Source organism: Parasteatoda tepidariorum, chromosome 1 (assembly GCF_982258835.1).
Source record: "Parasteatoda tepidariorum strain Cologne lab strain chromosome 1, Ptep-v5.0, whole genome shotgun sequence".
Lineage (NCBI taxonomy): Eukaryota > Metazoa > Arthropoda > Arachnida > Araneae > Theridiidae > Parasteatoda > Parasteatoda tepidariorum.
Window position 1 is genome coordinate 26,804,766 of NC_141755.1, and position 22,059 is coordinate 26,826,824.

A 22,059-nucleotide genomic window follows, 5' to 3' on the forward strand; every position below is an offset into this window, starting at 1 on the left:
ATAGGAAGAAAGAGAACAGTATACTCATCCAAGTATTTGTACAACAACAGTACTGCAGTGTGTATTTGAGCAAGCTGATTGTTACCAGTGTCATGAATTAAACGGGGCTATTTTTCCCTCAAAAGTCTATTTTTCCTCAAGTGTCTGAATTTCCATAGCTCATTCTCTTCATTTTCTATTAAATGTCGGTAATAAGAACCAGGTATTTTTAAATTAATCGAAATTTCATAAGCTATTGACATTTGGTTAGAATGCTATGAACCATTATTCCGATGGTGGAAGAAATGGGGCCTTTTATCTCTTGTTAGGATGGTTTATGTACTGCTGCAGTATAAGCAGATTTTACAGAACGCATAAAGGAAACAACGATATTTTGGGCATTTTTTCAGATTTTGCTATATAATAGCTAAACGATGCATTGTACTTAATTTCGTATACACCAAAAATGAAAAGCTACTGAATTGTACAAAAATGAATTGCTATTTTTTTTAAAGTTTGCTCATTCATGAATTTTAAGCAGTATTACAATAAAGCCGGACAAAGTATTGGATGATTATGCGAAACGCCTGTATTTTATAACTACATTACTCTGCAGTTATACGTTGTGATTTACTATGTTATGATTACATAAGTATTTGTTGCAATAGTACTTCAAGAAATTTAAAAATTCCAACGTGCTCATTCTTTAGATAAGTTGTTAAATATAAAACAACAGATTTAAGAAATAATAAAAATAATTCTTAATAGACGCGAATTACTTATCAGAATTACTTTGTTTGAATTATTAAAATTCTTATATAATTACGTGATTCTTACATTGAAACATAAAATCTTAAATGGTTTAAATATTCCTTGCACAGCTTGTGAGTATGAATTTATTTTAAAGTCCTTAATTAGTTATCGCTAATTATGTTTATACTTTAAAACATGTAAATTAAAAAACTTATCTGTACTGGAAACAAGTGCATTTCTTCATTGTTCATCACTCATTGGAACTCAATAAATCTCAATAAAGAGGAAATATATACATTCATTTTGGGAAAATAATTCATCATAAATGAAAGATCGTCTGCAGAAATGTTGTTGCCATTTACACATTATTGAATCCTTTCAAAGTCTTTTCATAGAACATCAACGGGATACAAATTATAAGTAGTTGATATTTAAGAAGAGAAATCTTATGGGAACAAAGATTCAGCGGCGTTCTAGAACAAAAGGGATCCTTTTTACAATGTTATATACATCACATTGAAACTAGTAGAATTCGGTCTGAATGAATAAAATATATTTTGCAACATTTCATCTTTTCCATATAAGTGGTTCGAATATTTATCTTAAACACACATTGGTGTTTCGAATTTTATTTGGGTTTTTTTTTAATAAAATGTTACACATTTAAGTTTCCCTTGAACTAAATAGGTATAAGATAATCAGTTTTGTAGTTAAGACTATTTTTTTTATTATGCTTTGAATTCAATTTTTTATAATATAATTGTAGCATATACACTGTAAATTTATATTTATCATTCATAAAAGAATAAAATATTTATTAATTGGCACAGAATATAATGCGATTCTGAAAAGCAAAAAAAAAGCGTGTTTTCTTTAGATAAGCAATTTTTTTTTAATTCCAAAGTAACTTTTATTTGTATGCTTAGTTTCAGAAATACAAGGGAAAGAAAAAATTCTAAAAATAAACGATTGGCTATTTTCTTCACTATAACTTTGACCCGGTATTGGAAGGGTCAAAAAACTGAGTAGAGATGCGTTTAATCAAGGAAAATATGTTTTGTGACAGATTTCACTATTCATTAATTCGTTAAAACTTTCACGAAAGTGAATATTGGAAAATAATCTTCTCAAAAATGAAATTTGTAACCAAGAGTAGCGAACCAAAAAGTATATTCGAATAATTAGATTTACTTACTTAGATGTCAATCTTAATGGTTTAAGAGGCATAACCTAAATATGCTTATTAATTTGTGCCAACTAATAATTGAGGTATGCCCCCTGAACTACATGATGGTAAGGGAACTGATCTCATGCAAGTACAGTCCCTGGTTCGAATCCCACATCTCTCTTTTTCTCTATGAGTATATATAGTTAGGATGACGTTGATGTTAAAGTCCACGGAAAGGAAATCAACAATATCTTCCATTAAGTACCACGATAGCATATTGTTGTTCATAATACCTCCATATTTATTTTTGAAAAATAATAATGTGCACGGGGAAATAAAATAAGGCGTATTTTCGACGAAAGTATTGGTGATCGAGTGGTGACTGACAAATATTTTTTATAAACCGCGTCTTGTTATAGTTAGTAACCCTGTGACAAGTGGCCAACATTAATTGTGTCCTATAGGTTGGATCAATCTGGAAAATATGATCCCCATAGTTTAATCAAGAGAGTAATCAATTGTTTCTTAATCTCAATTTTGATTCAAAAGCTTAAATGTTAAAATTTAAGGCTTTTCAAAACAAAAAGTTATTTCTAAATCTATTTATTACTCGCTTATAATATCCATTCTTCGTACTGGGTAAGAAAAAATTAGTAAATAATCATTAAATCAGTGCTGAATAAGATACGAAACTATGCACAAAACTGGACGACCCATATAGAAACAATTAATAAATCTGGAGTAATTTCTTTTTCTTAGATAATATTCTCCCTTCCTGATGCTTTTACGATATTAGATTAAGCAAAATGCGATTTTTAATAATCCCTGCAATCAAAATAAAGCCTAACTGTATTCTCTATTAGGAGAGCAACTCACGATAATCAAAATTTACCAGATTCCAGCAAATTTTTCCGCTATTTGTCCCTTTCTGGACGCCGTAAAAAATTTCTTTCAACAGTATATTAAAACTGCACAGTATTGTTGCAATTTTGATAGGTATCAATTATACTAATATAATATTTTGTATCTATATTAGTATAGTTAACTTATCATTATACCAATTAACATAATACCAGTAGCGTCTATTACAAAAATTAATGTATCATCATTGGCGTAATAGTATTTTTCACGTTTCTCCTGAGCGAATTAGTAGCCTTTCTTCATTAATTTTACTTTTCAATACACAATTTATTTTTTATTTCATTTACAATTGATTTTAAATTATTTGATTTCATAGAAACACGCTTTAAAGGCATAGATGTAACCAGAATAAATGCATATCCTCAGATAATTTTAGAAATACTAATTTGATGACGTACGCACTCTGTCTATGTTACCACGTTCATGTTGATCATTGAATTTATCTGATATTACGAATAAAAATAACTAAAGAACACGCAATGGACCCTTTTTTTTTAAATAAATGAAAGATACTACTTTAAGAATAAAAAATCACTGACATTATCTTTAAAAAATTAGAAGAAGAAAAACAGAATAGCCTGCAGTTGAAAGTTATCAATAGCGAGTTCTGAACCAATGAGGAAATTCAATTTTTTAAACGTCCCTTTCGAACGATCAAATAGAAATTTTTGAACTATGTTTAGGATTAAGGGGTGAAATGAGCTTGAGTTATAACAGGAACATACATGGAGAAAAAGTCTTCATTTCAATGTTATAGAAAATGTTTTGATTTTTAATATTAAACTAAAGAAAGTGGTTAAAATTTTTTTAAAGGAATTTTTCAAAAAAGTTATTATATATATATATATATATATATATATATATATATATATATATATATATATATATATATATATATATATATATATATATATATATATATACAGCAAAATAAATACAAGCAAACACGAAGAAAATTAAGAAAAACAATTAGTTTCATTTATTGCGCATAAGCTGCAAGTAAACAGAACTCATAAGATATGTTCAAAATGAAGATAAAACGAAGGAAAATTACAGACATATGAATGTAAAGAAAAATAATAATAAAAAAATAACAAACAACTGGGGGAAAAAAGGAAAAAAAAATTTTAAAAAATCCGAAAAATAGAAGATACAATCTTTTATCTTCATTTTGAACTTCATATATATATATATATATATATATATATATATATATATATATATATATATATATATATATATATATATATATATATATATATATATATATATATATATATATATATATATATATATATATATATATATATATATATATATATATATATATGTATATGTATATGTATATATATATGTATATATATATATATATATATATATATATATATGTATATGTATATATATATGTATATATATATATATATATATATATATATATATGTATATGTATATATATATGTATATATATATATATATATATATATATATATATATATATATATATATATATATATATATATATATATATATATATATATATGTATATATATATATAAATATATATATATATATATATATATATAGGGATACATATATATATAGGGATAAAAGTATTAATAAATACTTTTGTATTAATAAAAGAATTAAAACTCTTTCGGTTTCATAAAATGTCTTTGTTAAAGAGTGTTAAAGAGTAAGAGTAGAGACATTCTATTTGGGGAATTCAAGGCTGAAAACATGCCATTGAATAATAATTAGATTTATATTTCAAAGGAGGAGTTATTTTTAGAATCTTGTTCCTTTTTCACTTCCATATTAGGAAGCATTAAATGATTTTCCATAGTGCGTAGAGTTACATAGGCATGTACGACTGGAACCTAATTACTCCAATCTCTGTACTATTTAATGCAAGAGCGAAGGTTTTCGCACGTCTATTGCTGAATAACGTGTTCCAATAAACATCTGCCGGAACCATCCGTAGTTTCGTTCACACCCCCTCCTTTGCAGGAGTGGGGATGTGAACTGTTATAACCACCAGCATACCTGTTAATAAACCTTTTGATAACTTATTATGGCTTACTACTACTCTTATATATATATATATATATATATATATATATATATATATATATATATATATATATATATATATATATATATATATATATATATATATATATATATATATATATATATATATATATAATCCATACTTAATTAAATTGATTCAACTTAAATTTTAATTTACTGTGCAACTTAATAGAGAAAGTAAACATCTTTTTTTAGATATATTTTTTAACTTAATAACAGCAATTATTTTGGAAGAACAAACTAAAATTCAAAAATAAATTGCTTGGAATGGGTAAACTTCATAAACGACAAAAACACTCTTTCATTGTATCATTTACTTTTTCCTTTTAGCTATAATGATTGCCCTGAAGAAAAAAAATAAAGCTTTAAAGTTTAAATTCCAGTTTTTCGTATTTTTTCCCAAACCTAATCAAAAGTATCATTCGGACAAATACTCCATCATTAAAAAAAATACTCTAAAAAAATACTCAAAAATGAAAACGGTGATGATAACAAAGCCATTAAAGCCTATTGTTCTAAAACGAGCAGTTCCAAGTTCAAAAAGAGATTGTTGAAAGAGGATTATCGTTATCTTGCTAAAGGGGCATCCGACTGATCTAATTACGGGAAACAAAGTGGATCGACAGCTGACACCGAACCACTCCAGAAAAACTACTTAATGTCTTTGTTACCCTTGTACAGGAGGGAGAACCTGTCTTTCATGCCAAATATTTTTTTTTTTCCTTATCCCATAAAAGGAGATTCCCTACATCACTACATCATTTGCATTTAACGGATGCAAGCACAGTTTTCACACTTTCTTAGGGGGGAAAAAGAACAACGGAATATTGCTTTGTTTTATCTTGGATAAAAAAAGAAATAAAAGATCGAATTTTTACTAAAAACACTTTTTGGCGATGAGAATAAAAATAAAAAGTTTTGTTGTAGAAAATACCGTCCGAAAATGCATATTAGCATTTCCTCAGATGTTATCTTGGCGATTTATTTTCCTTTCGAAAAAATTCGAATTTACCCAGGCATGCGTTTGCCCTTTCTATCCTACCATTGCTTTGTAATTATCAAATGTATAAGTGACTCAATGGATAAAGCACTCATCTCACCTTCCAATGAGGTGGCAGAGGTTCGAATCTCAGTGTTGGCTGGTCGATACGAAATCTGTTCCGGCTCACACCGACGACGATCCTGATATAAAATATCCTCAATGATAAATGGATCATTTAGAATCTCCTTGGGGGCTGGCTAACCCTGGGAGGTTTACGTTGCTTTCTTTTCCAGTTCCGTTCGTAGTTTCATCAAATAAAACATCCACAAAGGCTAGTTTGCCCTATGTTTGATCCATGAATTACATTGTCCTTTGTGTTGGGTTCGAAATTACATGGCCACGGAATTGAACATTGATAGTCGCAAAATAAGAATTGGATCGGTTGTTAAACGCCGGTTATAAAATAAAATAAAATAAAAAATAAAAAATTGAAATTAAAAATAAAATAAAATAAAATCTTTTAGGAGATATCCTTTTTCATGCAAATACAAATTATGTCAACGTTATACTTAGTTTCTTTTTTTTTTTTCTATTGTGTCTGATATATTTTCTACTTCCATCTGATTATGGATTATGTCACATTTAGTAATATTACCGTTACTTTTTATCTCAATTTTTACTCAGTATAGCCGTGTTGCGCTCTTGAACCATTAAACTTTTGCGGCTGTACTTTGTTAACTAACAAACTAACTAAACAAAGTTTTCAAGATAAAATGTAGGTGTCGGTGATAGCGTCAGAAATACTATAGCAATTGCAGCGACACCCATTAGAGTAATAAATTAAGGTAAAAAGTGTACCTCGTATATTGTGTATAACTAATTAACTGGTGCGCATGAAACCATTTAAAGTGAATGTAAAATCAAGTGAAAACGGATGCGTTCAGAACAGATCAATGCGCAGTAGTATAATTTTCAATAGTAAAAGTGATTCTCGAAAAGCTTCTGACATCTAATAATCGCTATGTATGATGAACGCTGTCTTGGAGAAACGTATAAGAAGAGAAAAAAATGGTGAAAAAGTTTTCGCGAGGGACGTACAAATATATCAATATCACATCTGCCAAGACTCAGGGTTAAAAAATATCAGAATCTACAATGAATGTATTGGTACTTTTAACAAAATGATTAATAGTTATTAAATTGTTGTGAATTGTGACTAGAGTGCAACACTTTGTGTAAAAGGTGAAATTGCTTTCTATCGCTCTACTCTTTGCTCTATTTTGAACTCATCCATCTTAACATAACTTTACATTAACTTTAAATGCTCTCATGCTAATTTGTTGAATAATTATACGCAGTCTGTTGTGCACTTTTATTATTTTTCTTTATAACTCTAAATAGTAGCGCTGCTATCTTCTACAGTATTTCTGACATCATTACACGTGTCCACTTTTTTTTGCAACCATTAAAGTACCTTAATTTTTGCTGAATATATTTTCCTGTGAAAATATAAAACATAAAATCGTGATGTATATTAAATTGAGGTTGTATTTTTTTCTCTCCTCACTGGTGAAATTTTTTTTGTAAGTAATACAATGAAACTGTGCATCTTAAAATTCATTTGTTTCGCGTAATTAATATTTTTTTCTGTTTCATTATTCTTGATATACGCATGACATGCTTGAAAAAAATTTCATCTTCGGGCGAAGTTTTAGACTAGAAATTTTGAAAACTGAAAACACGGTTTTAGTTGAAAAACAATTCCTTTTCATTTTAATATAAATGAATAAAAGGGAAGGAAACGAACTGTTGTTTATGATTCTTTTTTCCACACTTTTTTTTATATTCTTTCTCCTGTCACCTAAAAAAGAAGTTGATCCAAAAAACGGGAAAACAGGAAATAGTTTTCTGAAGGAGACATTGCCAGAGGCTATAAAAAGGTTTATTTCCGAAAAAGATCTTTTTCTGATGTTGATTGAGCTTTATATTTGCTAACCATACAGCAAGATAGTTAAACTTGTAATTTCTTACTTTATATCTTTTACAAATAAAAATAGCCCTTGAAACTTAACATTTTAGAAATGCGAAACATGGAATTTATTTTTAGACATGTTTTCTTTTCGATTCTAAGTGCGTAACATTTTGCAGTAAATTTATTATTTATGATTCATTAGAAATCATTGATAAATTTTTATTAACTTGCATAAAATGAAAGCCTTTTTATCTTAGTATAGTTTTGCATGAGAGAATATTTCTTTATTTGAACCCATAAAATATATTCTACGATTTGCAGTATGCGAAAGAAACAAATATCCTGAATAGTTTTTTGACTTATGCTCAGATTATATCTAGTACACAATGTTAAGGTTTGCCCGTTAGTTTGACTAAACTGTTAGAACCATAATTGCCATATAAACCATAATATACGGTTACTACCCAGCTCCCTATTTTTAGAGTCATGAAACCGAATTCGTGATCGAAAAAAAAAAATATATTTATTCAGAGAAAGTAGGTTGTGTGCCTGATTTCATAACTTAAAATATCGTCTACGCTAATTAATTGCCATATTTAAAGTTAGACTTATAAAAAGTAAACTTATAAAACTGTTAAAATTGTGCATTAAAACTAGATCATTAGAGCAAAAGTTATTCAGGGTAAAAATTGCAAAAGCTAAAACATAATTTGGCAGTTCTATAGTAATTTTTAAATAATTATTGAAAATGGTCACAAAACTGTTATCTCAAGCTATTTTATTTCAATCTACGTTAGATTTAAATCTCTTTTTTTTTATTCTGGTCTAAAGAAAAAAAATTAAACATTAGAACAAAAAGTTTACGCCTTACACTTACAAACTAGTCAGGGAAGAATTAAAATAGATAGTTTAACAGTTCATAGTTGCTAACCTGGAAATCTTAACTCCTTACAATAATTAAAATGCAATAGAAATTACAATTGGATACCTGCAAGTGATGTCATCGTAGGTATATCTAGAGACCCTGAATTAGAATCGCTATAGAAGGGCCTTAGGTAAATCATGACATTTATAGTTTCGGAAACCAATTTGTTTGCACACTCTCACGTGACGTCCTTTACTGGGGTCCAATAAAGTTCGGTATGGTTCGGTATAACCACTCTTTTTCTAGAGTTGTACCCATTCAAGTACCCAGTTAAGCTAAGCTTAATTTGTTGCATTTTGTCGTACTTGTAGCAGCTTATTTACATCTCACTATAGCTGCACAAAAAGGGCTATTCACGACGATCTGAGAAACACCTTTGGAGATGATACGAAGACATGCCAACCGAATGTTGGTCCTTTGCAGAGGAGGTGGCACCCCTCTCTTCGGTAGCCCGACGACCTCCGCGCGAAGTTGAGCACTTAACATTAGAACAGTTAAACGAGGACCAATACCGCACACCTGCGGTCCCTTCACAGACTGATCAAAATGGTCCCCCACTCACACACTGACCGAAAATCAATGTAAATCAAATATAAAGTGAATTTACTATTACTTCAAATATTCAAGAAAAATCCACCGTCAAGTTGGTAGGTATGATTAGTCCATAAGGGAAACTTGCTGTGCCAGTCAAAACAAACTTTGCTTTGAGATAATAATCGTTAAATACGGGGTAAATCAAAATGCATATAGTAATTACAAACTGCTATAACTATTTAACGAAAAATAATTTATTGATAAAATTTTCACAAAATATAGAGTTAACTTTAAAATTTTGTATAAATGCGTCACGGATTTTCTATGTGACTTTTCTTGGTCACACTGACAACATGTAGGCAGTAGTCCATTTCACGCCATACATTATGAAGCATTTGCGCAGTCACCGACGCAAGCGCATTACAAATGTGTTCTTCGAGTTCTTCAATTGTTACTTTTCCCTTTGCACAAACACCCCGTTTCTTCAAACATCCTACGCCAAGGACCAGGATAGCCGGGTTGGTAGGGCTTTGGACCCATGTCCAAGAGTTAGTGGGTTCGATCCCCACCGGCTGAAGATTCCTCGTGTAGTAAATGGTGACTGATGCACGTTACATGGTGCACGTTACGTCGAGTCACAAAGTCCTCTATGTTCCCATAACAAATCATACCTCTTGGGGTACTGATTCAGTAGTTTCTTGTCGTGTGGATTGGTTCAAAAATACAAGGCTACGGATTAGCCTTGTTTATTAGTAGTCGTAAACCCAAAATTGGGTTGGCAGTTCAAAGACGGATATAAAATATAAAAAAGCATCGTATGCCATCTCAGGACTCGCCATTTTCACTAATGAACTTGCGCATGCGCAGAATACCACTTCACTGCGCCTGCACCTTACGTAAAGAAATTTAGAAGTTCTATCTACATTCTATGTAAATTATTTTTCATTAAATTGTTATAGCTGTTGTAATCGCCATATTCTTTTTGAATTACCCTGTATTTTCGGTATGGTTTAACATATAAACATTTCTTTTTTTAACATTTTCATAGGGATTCATTTCTGGGGAACATTTTAAACACTGCAAAAGTAAAAATCGACTTTTAGATTTTTTTTTAAAACTAGCGTTCCATCTAATCGTATGGTGACCGGGTATGGAAGAATAGTCCCAATGCGGTAAGAGGCGACTAAAATGGATACCCTGCATCCGGGGGTGTAGCCGGGCACCCTGCCTCTGGGGATTATAACAGGGGACTGATCCTAGAGGTTGAGGATTAAACACAAGACTAAGGACCTCATCTCGTAAAAAACTACTAGTTTCGGATGCCACACAAGATAAATCTGGAAGGATTCAAATCGACGACTCGGAACGAAAAAAAGCTAATGATAATTTTAGATTGAAACTTATCGCCGGAGAAATTGGTGGCAGTAGCTTAACAACTAATGAAATACAAAATAAAAATTGCTGCGCTGCAAAGAATCAGGAAGAAGTATGGAGCTATAAGAAAAATATAATTTAATCTTTATTACAGTATGCATTTTACCATAGACCAAAGAGACAGGTCTTTTTCCCAGTTAATGACAGAATATGCAATGTTAGATGCTTCTGTAATATAAAGAAAGGATGTTTCTGTAATATAATTCTCCCTAACATTTATGTTTCTTCTACTAACTGTACAAATGAATCAATGAAAGAACAGTTTTATGATGAAGTTCAGATAACTGTAGACTCAAGCAACAGAGGAGATTGCGTTATTATTCTTGAGGATATGAACGCTCAAATCGGCCAAGAACATATCTATAGAGATGATCCTCCTACATAACATTCCTCCATCCCGCGGTGACATGCGATTGCGAGATTTGGACTTTTACACAAGAAGATATGAATAATTTATTAAAATTTGAAAGAAAACTACTTGTCCCAATGCTGCTGACTAATAATTATCGGAGAATAAGAACTAATATTGAACTGAAAGCTCCTATCAAGCATAGAAACATTGTAAAGTTCATCAAAGCACAGAGACTTTCATGGCTTGGACACATTGAGAGATCACCTGACAACCGAGCTGTAAAGATGTTGCATTGGAAGCCCATGGGCAATAGGTCAATAGGCAGATGATGGAAAAGACGGTTGGAGGATTTCGTGGATGATTTAAAAACTTCAAAGATCTCCAACTGGAAGATCAGGGCCGAGCTGTCTGGAGAAACATTGTGGGGCAAGCTATCACTCGTCTTGGGCTGTGGTGCAATAAAGAAGAATTGTTTCTTTTTTGATTTTAGTGCTGCATGCTCTTTTAAAAAGCTAAAAATGTTTTTTCGGTATAGTTAATAAAAACCCGCTTTTGTTCTGAAATCCAATAAGGAATCAAACATTGTGATCTTTAGTAATTAGGCATAGTAATTGGAAATTACTTTGGAATTCTGACATAGTAATTTCCAATTGGAATAGTAATTAGTAATTGGAATTGGGTAGTAATTGGAATTCTGACATAGTAATTGGAAAGAAAATTAAATTCTCTGCCAATGAAGAATAAATTCCATAATTATTTATCAAAGGGTAGACGATCACTATTAATTAAATGCGTCCAAATTCTTATAAACATAAAGAGAAAGCTTGAAGATCCTTAGATATAGGATAAAATCCCATCCATAGTTATAAAAATATCATTGGAGTACAGTAACCAATGGAAATATTATTAACTAATTTAAAGTTTATAAGCACAGGGGCTAGTCCTGTTAAATCGTAATCATAATAAAGTTCTAAAATCTAAATAAATATATATATTTTTTGATTTTTATAATTCAAAGTAAAATCATTATAATATGCAAAATAAATTTCCATGCTCAAAAATGATCACAAAATATTCAATCACAAACTTTATTTCGAGACGAAAATAAAATAATGTTAAACGGGCTCATTTAACAATTATAGCACAAGCACCGTAAGTTACTAAATTGCTCCAAAACAGAAACAGTTTTTCGTATGATAAAGAAAAACATAAGATCCCAGATGGAAAATCCGAGATACCCAATAGGAAAAATCTTGAATCACTCGTAATCTAAATTTAAAAAAATAATAATAATAAATCTCTGATTCTTGGAACTCAAAGTAATTACAGTAACCAAAGTAATTTCCCTGCTCAAAAATGATCACAAAATATTCAAAAACAAACTTCATTTTGAGACGAAAATGAAACAAAATAACGTTAAAGAGTTCCTTTAACAATTATGAAAATAAAAATAAAAAATAATTATAAAATTGTCGTACCAAACGTAAAAGGAAACCGTACTCTGAATTAGTAATTTCTTGACTTATAAAAAATATTTATACAAAAAAATTTAATTACAGATTATATCGTTTTCATGTATTTTTGTAAGAAACGAAAACAAAAGCCCACCCGATTTTTTTACACCTCAAAAATTCCTCAGTTAACGCCTTAATTAAGCAACAAATTAAGAGAATAATTTTAAGCCTAGAAGGCTAAAATGCAATTTGAACAAACAAGAACAAAGGAAGAAAAAATACTTAAAATGGCGGTTGGGTACTATTTCCAGTTTTAATTACTTAAATCTTACTTTTCAAATGACAAATTGTTCTGGAAAAGATTTAAGCCTTAAAATAAGTGAGTGTTGAAAAGAAAAAGAAATCTTAGCCAAAAGTAATGACCGAATCGGGAGATAAATAAGTGTCACCTTTGAGATAATGCTGAATACCATTAACTTTTACAAATGATCCAGTAATGCCATTAACAATGAATAATGTTAGTCTAAGCTTCTAAGCTCAAACTTAATTTATTCCCAAAATACAAAACACTTTTAAGTATCTGAAAAAAAATGGATTAATTTTTTTTAACCAAGAAGAAAACAGAATTTTTCTTATTTATATTACTTTTCGTTCGAGACTCTTTAATAGTTTAAATATATAAGGTTTTAAATTTTGTAGATATTAATCGAGTATTAAAACAAAAAGTCCCATTGAATGAAATATTAGTTGTTTTATAAATAAAGATTTTTTTGTCGTTATTTTGCAGTTAATGATATAAATATAAAAAATTGCACAGTGAGTAATAAAATTTAAGACTGAAATATCTTTTAAAATTGAGGAATGAATCAAATATATAATCGTATAAATCATTTTTATGATTTAAAAATATCTCATTAAAGGTTTCATAAAAAGTGATAAATAGGACAGTAAATTTTTAGACGAAGATTAAAAAACGTTGTTTGTTTACTCACTGAAACCTCGATAATATTTTTTATGATATAGTATACAATAGTTTTTTTTTCAATACTTTTCTTTTAATTTTTTTGTAAATCATATGGATACAGAACAATATCAATTCATGATTTTCTGTAAATTACAACTACGGTTTCTTTTCTTTTCAAATCAAAAAGTGTAATTAATTTTTCAACTAGTCCACTTTAGTCAAGCTTAAAACTTAAAAGGAAGATAGCCTTTACAGCATTCGTTTTTATTATTGAATACTACAAATACCTTTTGGTGGTAAAGATTAACTTTGATTAATTAGACTGATAATTCACTTTAATCAAGATTAAAACTTAAAGGGAAGATAGCCTTTACAGCATTCGTTTTTATTATTGAATACTACAAATACCTTTCGGTGGTAAAGATTAACTTTGATTAATTAGACTGATAATTCACTTTAATCAAGCTTAAAATTTAAGCAAAGGGTAGCTAACCTTTAGAGCAGTCATTTTTTATAATTATTATACTAGTACTACAAATACTTTTGGTGGTATGTTCAATGAAACTTAACATTTATGTTACCAAACCAAAGTCCGTAGGCGTCACGTTATATTCAATGTGCATTTTATCTGTGGGCCACTTCTGTTGCAAATTAATTTTACTTTAAATATCATTAAAATATTTGCATTATGAAACATTTTTCTACAGAAACACATTAATTAGGTTTCGATTAATGTAGAAAAATTTTCTGCGCAAAAAGAAAGGACCAGAGATAAACTTAGAGCATCTCAACTTCAGATATCAATCCTAGAAGAGAAAGCCTTCACACGGATCAATTTAGTAATCTGACGTAACCAGCATGAATTGCGCAGTGGGGAAAAATAAGAAATAGGTGTCACAACGCTTGAACTACTAACCAGGCACTGGGGGAAAAGTTCGTTCCGACTACTAAAGGTTTGGATTACTCGTTTCTGGTATCCTGTGCGAAGGCCTTCGTTCTCTCTCCTATGAGGAGAGAAAAAGAAGAACCCATTCCAAAATCCTCTCCAGAAATAACCCATTTTGTAGTTCCTTTTTCTAATAAATTCATCTGAAAACAAAGCAACATTTAAAAACAGATTTTGAAACGTAATCAATTGCACTTAACACTGCAAATTAACAGCGATATAAAAATTTACTAAAACTTAGATCTGTGGGGGTATGCTACCAACCGACAATGACAACCGTTATTTATCAAAAGGTACGCGACAAAGATAAAATTGTGGCTACACCACTATTTTAGCTGTGATAAGAATTCGATGAATTGATACCACTAGTTGATTCATTGCTATTTTGCAAGAAGCCGGAGGAGATATATTAAGATCACGGTTGTTGGCGTGATCGCTCATGTGTAGCAATTTGCAGTTGAGTGTGTACAGTCCCCCGTAGTGTGTGATCGAGACTGAACAGCACCTCCTAGTAGAGAAAGCCTCACAGCCCGGAGCAATTTAGTAGTACGACATAACTACATAAACTGCGCAGTGGATGAAAATAAGAAAGAGGTCACAACTTTCTGACTACTAAGCTGCGCAGTGGGGGTTTTAACGAAAGATGTCAATACGTTTGGACTACTAAGGAATCGAATTTCTTGTATATGGTAACTTGTGCTGAGGTCTTCTCCCTTATAAGAGGTATTGGACAGAGTAACAACAGTGTGAGAAGGACAATGTCGCAGTTATGAATAGAAAGTCAACTGTTTACTGTGTCTCATCCATTCAACTAGGCGAAGTGAGCGTTTCTGTAGAGGTAGGCGTGTTCAGGTCACGTCCGAGTCTCCACTTGTAGGGTGTAGGTCACCAACCCATGTCAACCGTCATCTATCAAAAGGTAACTCTTAACAGAATCTAGTTAACGTGCCTTAAATACTAGTGAAAGGGAATTGAATAGTTGTAGTGGTAGTTACGCTACATATTTTTCCCTTAATAATAAACTGCAAATCAGATCCTTAGATTAACATTCACTTGACTTCATTTGAAAATTAATTCATATTAATGCACACTCCTCCCAATGACTTTCGAAAATTGCATTATTCTTACTTCAGTTTCGTCCTGAACTATCTAGAATAAGTTTTCAAATATCTTAAATGGAACCCATAATTTGTTTCCCGTTTTAATCACACATCTGCGTTGTAATTAAAATTCAATCTAGAGTTGTAATTCAAATTATAGCATTGTTTTCGACCATTTAAATGCATTTTATACAAATTCAGAATTCGTACTACGTGCCATAATATTCATCTTATTTTAATCAAATTTTGACCTGTTGTTATCCATTCTATACGTTGGAATTCAATTGACGAAATTTGAAGACAATGATCAGAGACAAATTTTTGGAAGTTTGTTTTGATATTTCAATTCGGACATTATTATAAAAGCAATATTGTAATAAGCTGCATTTTTACTTAACTTTGTTATGCTTTGGGGGTGTTTTGAACATTTCTGTTTAAAATACCCCAAAGCATAAGTAATGCAATCACACTATTTACCATACAAATATCCAAATAAACAGTCTCGATTTTAAAATCTTTGAGAGACATATTCTCTATTTCTTTTTCTTCCCTTATTCACATCTACAGCTTATCGTTGTTTTAAAATAAATGCCTCCAATATTGCTTAATTTGTATGCAAAAAAATGAAAGAATTTTAGTAGATTTTGATTTTTTTGTCAAAATAATGTAAAATTGCAAATAACCAATTTTTTAAAATTTCCGACCTATAATCTTAAGCTATTTAATCATCAGATTGAGTTATCGAGTTTTGATTTGAACAGAATAGACCATATTTTCTGACACAATTAGATGTAAAATATTATTTTCATGTAAAAAAAAACATTCTAGGAGCATATCTTTATTGCAGAAAAATATAATGCCTTATTTTATTACTGTAGACTTGAGGATTACTGTAGACTTCAATGTTTTTAGAGCGTGCCCAAAAATATAACTGCTCAGACACAGTCATCACTTATGCATTATTCAAAATGTCTAGCTCTTTTATTGGACAAATTTCTCTCTGAACAGCTCCTCTTTTTCAAGTTATAGACTTACTAATATCTACGACTATTTTGAGAATTAATAACAACATACTTTTGATGCATTTGATTCTTTCTTTCTCAGGTAATATGAAACCCAACGACAACGTTTTGCACGCAAGCTGAAGTGTCCACCAGCCATGCTTCACAGATTCCCGCTTCTAAGGTTCTATGATATCAACAACCATCTTTAGTCAAAAGAGAAATGTACTTCGGTGGAGAGGTCCCCCCTTCCATCATCTCTGGAATATTCACACATCAGAAAACCAGAACATTCCAATACAAACAGAACGATTGGCCTTCTCTCAACTCTAAAAACGATCCGGTGGATATTGCTTTTCAACCTTTGGATATAACGATTTTCACAACCAATAACACGTCTGAAGATGATCCAGAGTCTTTTGACAGCCAACTCAATTTCTTAGACATCAACATCACAGCGGAGTTCTGGAGAGAAGGATATGATTCAAATCTAACTTGTTATCATTCAGCATGTGTGGCTAATAACGATACTCTCAATCCAAATATTGTTGGCTTACCCCCGGATGGAAGAAATTGGCCCTTCCTTTTCCTGACAGCTTTAGTTGTGGCAGGTGGCCTGGGCAACGTTCTTGTGTGCCTGGCCATTTGCTTGGAAAAAAGGCTTCAGAATGTGACGAATTATTTTTTGTTATCCCTAGCTGTGGCGGATTTATTAGTATGTGTTGCGGTTATGCCCTTTGGTATTCTGGATGGTTTTCTTGGTGAGTTACAGTTAAATTTTTATTTATTATCCTTCAAATATCTAATTAAGATTGATATACTATATTGACTCGCAATTTTAAACTTCATTTTAAAGATTCATTGAAATATTTCATCAAAGTAAATTCTTTTCTGAAAACATTCAGCCATTTAATGGCACTAGAATGTTCGGGTGCGCAGTTTAGAAATTTTATAACACTGACTATGAAAATGAAATACATCTAAAAACTCCTGTTTTCATAATTTTTAAACATTAGAACTGTTCTAACTTTCAGTGAATTAAAGCTTTATCAAAGAGTTATGTATTGGTTTTTGATGCCTCTTATTTAAGCTGATGATTAAATAAATATAATTTTAACAATACGTTTAGCTAAACTAAAATGAAGAATTTAAAAGTAAAAAATAATTTAATAATATAAGATTTGAAAAGAAATCTTTCTGTAAATGTTTATTTTTAATTAAATAATGAGATTATTATCATAATTACGATTATTATTATAATAAAAAGAGATTATTATCATAATACAAAGCAAAAATAATGAATGAGTTCTAGAAAAAGTTACATTCATAAATAACAAACTATAGTAATACCAAACCAAATATAGTAACAAATGCTGCACATTTCTACAAATACATCCATGAGAAGTTAAAAACGCGATCAAGAGAAGGACGAACCCGAACCAATTTTGTTTCATAATAGAAAATAACATTTTTTAAATATAATGGAATTTTAAACAAAATAAAATAAGCGCCACAGACTTTAAAGTTCTCACCCATTTTAAATAACAATAATAATGGATGAATATTGTTTTTTTTATGAATATTTATCTCTACAATGTCAAGTATTTTGCGAGTTTATCAAAAACAGAAATAAAAATATACAGCTTAACTGATCATCTTTTCCATTTTACTGTAATTACGTCTATATTAATTTTATAGTGCAAGTAAAAGTTAAACTTAAAATTTTGAAGTTTTGAAACACACGTGTCATTCTTTTCATGCAATTATAGCCGTGCACTCAAAGTCGAGAGTCAACCCTAGCGTATAAAACTACAAATCCACTTCATTCCTATAACTAATATTAGTAACAAAGGTTTAAATGATAATGATTCAAAAAGTGGTATCCTAGATGATTGGTCTCAAATATAACAAAAACTTTCCATTTATTTCTTTTAGCTCAATTATAGCTGTACTCTCATAACATAAAGACAAGTGTCAACGAACGTATAAAATTGTAAACCATTCCGTTCCTACATCTAATACTAGTAAGACCTAAAGTTTAAATCAAAATTCAAAAAGTGCTTTCCAAGACGATTGATCTGAAATATGACAAAAAGTTACAAATGAGTTTTTCATGTGAAAACACTTATTCTCCCTTCTAAAAATTAGAAAAAGGGTGAAAACTTTATTCATTACATTATCTAAAGTGTAAAAAGCAAATCATGGGTTGCCATGGACCAACTCCATTCCAATGACTCAAGAAGTTTCACTTCGTTCCTAAAAAGATGATGCTGTGTAATGTACAGTGCTCCAAGAAAAAGGACCACCCTGAATAACTTTTGATCTAATGATCGAATCCTCACGTTCTATGACTCAATCCTTAGGGTTGACCTCAAATGTGTTAATTAATTAGTACAGAAGATGCTATAAGTTACGAAATCGGGTACAAAAACGTACTGCTAGAAAACTCATGTCAGAGACGGGTCCGTTGAGCCATCATTCTAGATGTTATTGAGTGATGAGTATATTGAGAGATACAGCACGGGCTGGCTCTAATGCAATTTTCTGGGGCCCTGAACCTGCCCTGGGAATTTCTCCCTCCTCATTTAGGGCAACCATTTTCAAGCTCTACGGCAATTTTGCCCAAGAGTAATGGCGCGCTGCTGACGGTCATGGACAAGCTAAGGAGCTGAATCGAGACTGTCCTAGTGTACGTCAAAAGGAGCTCTTAAAGCTTAATAGAAACAGTATAAGGATCATAGGTCTTCTTACTGGTCACTGTATCCTCAGGAGACACCTACACATTATGGGAATAGAATCCAATTCTCTTTGTCGGGGTTGTCATCTAGAAGAAGAGACATCACGACGCATACTTTGTAATTGTGATGTCTATTCTGCTCAAAGATTTGAGCATTTAAGGCAACATTGCGTCAATGCCTGGGAACTGCAAGATGTTCCTGTAAGGTGCTTGCTGAATTTTATTTCAGCTATAGGACTTTCTTGCTAATCACGACTAGGGTTTGGGTACAATAGACCTCTGGTCGATGTGCCCTGCTCGTCACAGCTGCCCAACCTCTAAGTCTATCTATCTATATTGAGAGATGCTAATCCGGAAACCAGATGAATGTTTAGCAGAAGGACCACGAAAAAGAATGCGTTTTTATAGCGTAGTATCACGAAGAGACGATAGCCATCCTTTTAAGTTCAGACCAAACGACAAAATTAACCATAAGCATGACGCTCAGTTCTATTTTGACCGTAAAGGGCCAGAGTAGTTTGGAAAATGGATCGGCCAGTAACCTACGTCTTTCTAAAAGACCGAAATGAACAGTCAGTCATCTTGTCGTTTTATGACATAGCGAAGTTAGTTGAAGCTTGATCATAGTTGAAGCTTGTTAACTGAACTTATAGCCAAAATGTAAATAATTGCCCTAACTTTGCTTCAATTCTAAGCAATTGCTAATTTTGAAAACTATTTTTCCTTCTCTCTCAGAGAGAATCAACCAATGTTCGTTGCGTAACAGAACTTGTTGATCTCTTTCCTGACTTTGAATATCAACAAAAACTGAGGCAAATATTTAAGGAAAAAACTAAACTGTTAAAAGGATCCGCTCATTATTCATTGTCCATTGATCTTCTCATTTCTATGTGGGATGTGTGTATTATTGCTTTTAGCAATTTCTTTTGTATTGGATTATCATTTGATTGCGCTTATTATTTTTTATAATATAACATAGAAAAATATTGAAAGATTATTTAGTAGTGAAACACTTAAATTTTTTAAATTAAAAAATCAATTAAAGGAAACGATGAATTACGTCTTTTTCCTTTAATTATTTCTTATTTAATTTCTATTCAGTAATTATTCAAGCGAATAAAATTGTATGAAAATTGATTTATAGCAATCTCCTATAAATCTTAGGGTTTTTTCTTATATTTCAGTACATTTAAAAATTTAATTTTTTTACGAAAAAAGTTTTCTGACAGCATTTTGTTCAATAATTTTTCAGTTGATTTCACAAACTAAAATAATTAGATCCGAAAAAGTATTATTTTAAAAGAATTAATACTCGAGCATACTTGCATCAAAACCCGATATTTACTTTTCTATCGAACATTTAATGTCAAAAACATTCAATCACAAATATTTTTTTAAAGTCACATTAATTAAACAGATCTTAAAAATGTTGAAAGCCTTCTATTTTTAACTACATTTAAAAAAAAATATCGTGAGACAGCATACGAAGTTTAATTGAAAAACATTAAGTCAAAGGCATTTTTAAGAATTCTTCTTATTTTCATCTTGTCAAAAAGAAATGGCAGATAAAGTCAAAAAGTCCACTGAGTTTTCTTGTCATCAATTCAGCTCCTTTTCATGGTTTACTGAAGAATTTCACACTTGGCTTGTTTTGGAACAGAAGATTTTGAAGATCTGAGCGGAAATTCTGGATCAAAGAAGGAAGGTTTTTAATATATTGTTCACGTTCGAACAATTACTGGACGATTTCAAAATTAAAGGAATTTCAAGTTGAAAAGAAATCTCGAGATCCCTAATGACTTCAGAAATCTCAGTATAGGTAATATCTTTGAGAGAGCCAGTTTATTTTTCTTAGTTTTCGCTGCCATTCTAAAAATGTATGTGGATAATTTACAGCGAGGAGACGTACTACGACCTGTTAAGGATTCTACAGATTCCACAAACTTCGGAAATTATTAATTGTATGAAAAAAGGAATTATCGATAGATTTAAAATATTTTAGTAACTCTAATTAATGTAAAGTTGTCAAATTAAAATTTAAACACGGTGCATTACTTTTAACATAACTTTTGAGTTTTCACTTAGAAGTGTAGAGGTATTTCAAAAAATAGTAAACAGGACAGAAACCCTTTTATGCATACAAAACTTTTATGTTCATTTAGTTCTGAGTGTTTATAGTCTATAAGATTGGTATAATATATTTATCTGAAGAGTTTAATTTGGTGTTGCTGTTTTAATTCTCAGACTGATAATAAATTTTTGTTAAAACTGACATTACTGACTATTTGACATTTTTGTTAACTCCTTACACTACGGTGAAATTCGGACCGAGTAATGCCTAACGAATGCAGCCGAATGCTCGCGAAAAGATCCTAAGACAAGAGAGAGAGAGACAGAGGATAAGGGATTAAGAGACAAAATATAAAATACCTATTCATATAAAGAAGAGATAAAAGCCCATTCAGACGTTCTTGTTTAGCCCGAGATTAAAATCACGAGCACGGCTCGTAATATTCATGTTTGGCTCGAAATGTCGATTACGAGCCATACTCGTGATATTCACATTTGACATGAAATTAAACAACGAGCCTGACTCGTGATGTTCAAGTTCGGCCTAAAACTTTAATCACGAGTCAGACTCATAAAAATAGCGCAAGGGATTAAAACTGAGATTTTTTTTTAATGTAATTTGGTACGTGTAGATTCCCTTTATTGATACAATATAAAAATTCGATGATGCTAACTT

At 30.8% G+C, this 22,059-nt stretch overlaps 1 protein-coding gene across 2 annotated transcripts in view; it reads left to right on the top strand.

Annotated features, from left to right (window-relative positions):
• LOC107450287 (5-hydroxytryptamine receptor 2C) overlaps nt 1-22,059 on the top strand; it is a 415,063-nt gene that overhangs the window by 367,987 nt on the left and 25,017 nt on the right. For both annotated transcript variants that reach the window (XM_071180097.2, XM_016066045.4), the window contains one exon: nt 16,680-17,337. In XM_071180097.2, coding sequence (XP_071036198.1) covers nt 16,800-17,337 — 538 coding nt within the window. In that variant the 5' untranslated portion in view covers nt 16,680-16,799. The remainder of the gene's footprint in view (nt 1-16,679; nt 17,338-22,059) is intronic.